At 38.8% G+C, this 6,000-nt stretch overlaps 1 protein-coding gene across 10 annotated transcripts; it reads left to right on the top strand.

Moving 5' to 3' along the window:
* The first annotated feature begins 332 nt into the window (after positions 1-332).
* LOC117944780 (cytochrome b ascorbate-dependent protein 3) lies at positions 333-4,812 on the top strand. Of its 10 annotated transcripts, none has more exons than XM_034871924.1 (7): positions 333-447; positions 968-1,090; positions 1,825-2,029; positions 3,418-3,626; positions 3,779-3,933; positions 4,339-4,495; positions 4,582-4,812. In XM_034871924.1, exons 2-7 carry the CDS (start codon positions 971-973, stop codon positions 4,606-4,608), a joined length of 873 nt encoding a protein of 290 aa, XP_034727815.1. In that variant the 5' UTR covers positions 333-447; positions 968-970; the 3' UTR covers positions 4,609-4,812. The 10 variants fall into 10 exon arrangements, with proteins under 10 accessions (XP_034727815.1, XP_034727811.1, XP_034727812.1 ...); XM_034871920.1 differs by having other exon boundaries at positions 968-1,117; XM_034871921.1 differs by having other exon boundaries at positions 352-470; positions 968-1,117.
* The last annotated feature ends 1,188 nt before the right edge of the window (positions 4,813-6,000 follow it).

The following is a 6,000-nucleotide window of genomic DNA, read 5'->3' as shown; positions in this document are numbered from 1 at the left end:
TTTATGAATTCCCTGTGCGGCGTCCTTGAGTGCCAAGAAAGGCGTCTTTAAATAAAATGTATTATTATTATTATTAAAGTTGTTATCATCTTATTTAATCATGGAGGCTGGAGGTTCAGAGCTAAAGAAAATAGCATCAAAAGAACTGGAGGGCAAAGCATCAACCTTGAGCTGGAGCATCAAAGCGCAGGACTTTGAATTATTCAATTTAATTGTAAAATTATGGAAATCATCACAATGTGGAGTGCTGCGGGATACCATGGTGACAAACAAAACTACATTTCCCACAAGGCAGTGCGTTGTCAATAAGGAAATGTGTTATCTCTTCCTGAAATATGGTTATCCAGACAGTAGCCTATATTAAGAAAGGTAAACTTATACGCAGTTTTATCCCCCTGTTGTCAGTCGTATAACCTAAGGTGTGGAATGTAGGCCTACGTAAATGTGGTACACGAATATACGCATTTTAACACTTGAATTAGTCAGACTTTTTGTATAGCCTATGCTATCAGCAATAACGTTACTTAACGTTAACTTGGGACGTTAATTTTACAAGCCTTTTTGAAAGGTAAGCTAATCTAATATTTCCTTGCTTAAAGATAAACGCACCCTGCGACATGAAATGTGATGCTTAAGGAACGTATTACCGACACTCAATGTACAATTTTGAGTAGCAAGATTTGAAACTGCTGAATGCGTCAAAGTTACACGAATGTCAAACACAAGACTTAACCAGGCGTATCTATTGAGTCATGTTTGCCTGCAACTGGGTTACTTTATGCCGTTTGCACTTAATCTTTTTTTTTAGACATATATTTTATTTTATTCCTTTTTTGTATTTTGCAGACTATATTTTTTTGAAAGAAGAAAATACAGTTTTTAGTTGGCTGATTGGCTGTTTCTAGTTGCTTTACATACAAACTGATTAATGTGTCATGCTCTCACTTTCCATCATATTTATGGGTAGCAGATGCACCAAGCTGGCCTCTCACTTCGCGGCGGTTCTTCCACCTCTGACTGCTTCCCCCTCAGCCACCGCAATACAGATGAATGTGGAAGTGAGACTTCATCTGGACCACGGAAACACGAAGTGAGAGCAGATAACACTTTAACTATTGTTAACGAGTAACCAGGGAAAGTCACAACATAAAGCATTAACTTTTACATAACGTGGAGTTGAGATCAGTATTGAAGATTAGGGCGTGTTGTGAGATACAGCACAGCATCTGTGGACAAGGTAAGGCACTGGTGTACATTTCTTATGCTAATTAAATTTCCAGCTTGTGATACAATGTAGAGTTTGATGTAATGCTGAAATAAATACCAGTTAAAGGTTGGAAGAGACAGGCTAAAAGACAATGATTGATTCAACCATTTTAATTGCAATTCAGGTTTTTCTAGTAGAAAAGTTGACATTTTCAAAAGGATTTTAACACGCTCTTACATGTTTTTATTGTTTCTAATACTAATTGAATTTAACATTCCATTTTGGCGGATCATTTGTGCTTCATTTATGCATTGTGACTGAAAAAGGGTGAACAAGAAGGTGTTTAACATTGATTTGGGGCATACACTTAAAACTGGGCTAGACATCTAGGTGCCACATTGTCATTGTTTCAAACGTAGTTGAAATGCTGTTGAAACAATGGCTTTTGTAAGTGACCCAGATGTCTTGAAATGTTTTTTAACCAAAATTAGCCCAGGCTTAATCTAGACATAATTTGAACAGTAAATGACCAGTGACTAATTCATTTTGGGATTAAATCAGCAATATGACACCTGCAACAATATTTTTTTCAGATTTTGTTCCTTTTTATGGTTTAGCCTACATTTCTGTCAAGGATGAGGTCCATTGTGAGTTTCTACATATGCTACCTGCTTTGCCTGGGTCTGGGCCTGGCCTGCGTGGTCTGTGTGTGTTTGTGGAATAGCCAGTGGCGAGGGGGTTTTGCATGGGACGGCTCGGCACTGCAGTTCAACTGGCACCCTGTTCTGATGGTAACAGGTCTAGTTGTGCTATACGGCAATGGTGAGTGCTTTTGCATTTCTGTTTATCACATCTGTTTTTACTTGTGACAGTCAGACTGTATTAAGATAATTACACTTTACAGGTTGCAAAGCGACCTAGCATATCATTTGATGCATGACTTCAGCATCATAAACGTGAGGTAAAGTCCACAGTGACAGCACGTTAAGTGCCACACCTCAAGGATTGCGGTCACCGTTATTTTTGGGGGATTTAAAGAAAAAATAAAATATTTAAATGAAACAAGGTGCCTTTCAGCAAGTAACTAATGTATCTTCAACATGGTACATGATGAACTGGATGTTAATTTGTAATGATGATATGTACTTTCTCTATTTGGATTTCTTTGTGTGAACACAATGACTCAAAACAAGGTAGGCGCTTCACACTTCTGCTAAGCAATTGCATCAGATGTTTGAGGACATTTCTGCCTAAATGTATTTATCGATGAGTGGGAAAAGGAATACTTCATAATAGATGCATTTGGTCATTCCTCACCCTTTTTAAGTGTAATACAATTATCAATGTACAGTGCACATTTAGGGCAGCCCCTCTGGATATTAAATGGTGTGAAAGATTTTGAAATGAGTCAAAGCAGCAGTGATAATAAATGTGTTATACACACAAACATGTCATAATGTTCCACATGTGTGATGAACATTTGTGAAAGTATGTGACAAAATGTTTGTGTTCACTGGTGATGGGTTATTTTTTCCGAGTTGCATCTCTAAGATGTTGGCAGTTATTTACACTTTAAGGATAATATACTACCTCATTGAAATACATAAAAATACATACAAAATGGGATTCTTATAAACTTTATTTTAAGTATAAATGACTAATAGACACAACTTTCAGCATTTTTCATTAACGTATGACATACTGATCATTTGTAAGCTACTGGAAGTGCATACGATTAGTATGTTAAAAAAATTATTCATTCATTCATTCAGCCATTATTGCATTCAAAAGGGCATTTTGACAGCCCTTCCAAAAGATGAATGCAGACTAGTGTATTTTCACATTTTCTTCATGGGCTACTCGAGTAATGAGTATTGGACCTTAATAAAGCTGTTATATAGCTCACCTTTCAGTCCCCATTATGACTCAACCTCCAAAACCACGAAATCTGACATTTCCTGTAGCATTTGTCATTAGACTTCCCCTGCCATATAAATACACCCAGGTATTTCAAACTCCATGCCTCTAGTTTGTAACACTGACTCGAAGAAAAAGGCTTAAAGCCAAAATCCAGGCAACCAAAATGCATGTATGACCCTGGTGACATTATCAGGGTTATTTTCTCAGTGCACTCCAGTGCCACAGTTGACATTAACTATAATGTACAGATAAAATGTAGTGTCTTTCCTCTTGTTGCCTCCTCCCTGCAGGAGCTGTGTTGTACCGTGTCCCCCTGACCTGGGGTCAGAATAAACTCCCCTGGAAGCTGCTGCATGCCACACTGATGTTCCTTGCTCTGATTCTGTCAATTGTGGGTCTTTGTGCTGTGTTTGGCTTCCACAATAAAAAAAACATTCCCAACCTCTACTCTTTGCACAGTTGGATTGGAATCGCTGCTGTAGCTCTTTTTGCCATACAGGTATACAACTTTACACGCAGGATCTAAATTGTTTTATTAGACATAATAACGTGTTTTCTCTTTGTTGTAATCTGAGACATGGTTGAGCTTTGGTTATCAGCCTGTATGTTTACTGTGTCTGTGGATGTCTGTACCTGCATTTGTTATTTCAGTGGGTGGGGGGTTTGGCTGGCTTCCTTCTGCCCTGCTCCCCCATATCAATACGTGCACTCCTGAAACCTGTCCATGTGTGGATGGGAGGCAGCATACTGTGGCTCAGCATCGCTGCATGCATTTCTGGAATCAACGAGAAACTGTTCTTTGTCCTGTGAGTATATTTCTGAGTTACTTTTTAGTTATATTTTCCTTAAAGACACAATTGGGCGGCTGTGGCTCAGTGGTAGAGCGGTTGCCTGCCAATTGGAAGGTTGGTGGTTCGATCCCCACCCGTGCAGTCATTGTCGAAGTGTCCTTGGGCAAGACACTGAACCCCGAGTTGCCCCCGGTGCTGCGCATCGGAGTGTGAATGTGTGTGAGTGTTTATCTGATGAGCAGGTGGCACCTTGTACGGCAGCCCCGGCCACAGTGTATGACTGTGTGTGAATGGTGAATGTTTCCTGTAGATGTAAAAGCGCTTTGAGCAGTTGTTAAGACTGGAAAAGCGCTATATAAATACAGCACATTTACATTTAATTATTAAATTGCTCTCTTACATGTGTTTTATTTCCCACAGCACTGGAACTCAGGCGTATGCTAACCTTCCATCCGAGGCTTTGTTAGGAAATTCATTAGGACTTTTAATTGTAGCCTTCGGCTTTGTTGTCCTCATGATTTTGTCCAACCACAAATGGCAGCGACCAGACTCCAGTCCTGAGGTTCTGGCTTACACGGTGAGAAAATCAGTGCAGTTGATGAGATTAGAGGATTTATTTTAATAAAGGATTTCATAATTATCTTTATCTGCTCTCTCCCACAGCCATTGCTTGAAGAAGAAAACGAATGAAGGGAAAAAGTTCAGCCATTACAGATTACATTGCCCCTTTTACAATGCAAAAGTTTTACAAACTTTGATCTACTTTGAATGTACAAGCAGCTTGGTTAACAGTGTGATAAGTATCAATGTATGTTGTGGGTGTACATATTTATTTGAAATTATATTTAAGATTGATCTTTTGCCAAAGAATAAAGAAAAGTTTTTTTTGTCAAAGCTGTTTCATTTTCCACATAAGCTCTCCAATGATGCACTGTAGCTAGCTAGCAAGCCAGCTAAGGGAACCTTCAGTTTCATATTTTACCACAGATAAAAGGTAAAATCTCTAAGCTAAGAAATATCCAAAGCAGAAATAAAAAGTTCATCATTAGTAGATAATCACCTGAAACTAAGAAACTTGTTTTTGTCAGCTTAGAATAAGCCCTTCATATCTAGACAGGGAACAGGTGCTCTCCCACGGAGCCCACCATGTTGCAGCACCACGTTTCTACAGTGGCTGTACGTTACCTGAATATAAAGATGACGGCTTGACAGCTCCTTAAAAGTGAATCCAAAAATCTTGATTGCTTGAGAGTTAATTTTGCTGATGTTGGGTTTTAATTAGTTATTCGATGCTATAAAAACAGGGCTAAATGTCATAATTGATAGCTGTGATAGAACCCAGTGCCTGTATCCAGGATATTTTGGCTTCCTTTTTGTAGAGTTCACAGAGTGAAGTACAGGTGTGTCATCCATCTTGAACAACTGAAGTAAAAAATATATGTTTTTAATTTTTTCTGCCCTTTTAGTGACAGGATAGCTTGAAGACAGTAAGGGGAGACAGAAGGGGGACGACATGTAGCAAAAAGGACGTAAATCTCAACATTAAGATGGAATCTGGCTCTATGGTCAAAACAAAACATAAACATAGAAGTTGGTCATAGGTGTGAATAGAACAACAAATTTTCCAAGACTTTCTGTTCCACCAGAGACAGGCTGCCTAGAGTTTACTGTCACAGTTAACCTTTATAAAAAATCAATGCTTTTAAAACAAAAGACAGAAGTAAAGGAAACCCCAGAGGGAAGTCTGCGGTGAAAGTGTACAATGCAGGGCTCGACTATGACTAACCACCACCAAAACACTCACTCAAAACAAATCAGATGTCTCAGAAACATCAGACGGAGTAGGAGAAGATCCGGTTCCTGGCTGTAACCCTGCAGGTCCAAATTTCTTTATTGACGGAATAGTTTGATATTTATTCTTTGGAAAATCCACGAATTTTCACGAGAATAAGATGATAACATTTATACCACTCTCATGTCTGTCAAGTAACTAACTAATGTAGATAACATTACCATGTGTCGCCGAGGCTGTTGTCCTCCTTTCATCCTGACTTAAGTTTCTTAGCTCTGGGGTAGTGAGGC

The sequence above is a fragment of the Etheostoma cragini genome, chromosome 5 (assembly GCF_013103735.1).
Source record: "Etheostoma cragini isolate CJK2018 chromosome 5, CSU_Ecrag_1.0, whole genome shotgun sequence".
Classification (NCBI taxonomy): domain Eukaryota; kingdom Metazoa; phylum Chordata; class Actinopteri; order Perciformes; family Percidae; genus Etheostoma; species Etheostoma cragini.
Note: the sequence above shows the minus strand (reverse complement) of the source record. Positions and strands in the feature narration are given on the sequence as shown.

Bases quoted from the DNA above. Each gene is read 5' to 3' on its own strand.
- LOC117944780 (XM_034871920.1), top strand. From the start codon at position 971: ATGCACCAAGCTGGCCTCTCACTTCGCGGCGGTTCTTCCACCTCTGAC. The intron at 1,118-1,824 runs GTTAACGAGTAA...TTTATGGTTTAG, and splicing joins CAGATAACACTTTAACTATT to CCTACATTTCTGTCAAGGAT. The intron at 3,627-3,778 runs GTATACAACTTT...TTGTTATTTCAG, and splicing joins TAGCTCTTTTTGCCATACAG to TGGGTGGGGGGTTTGGCTGG.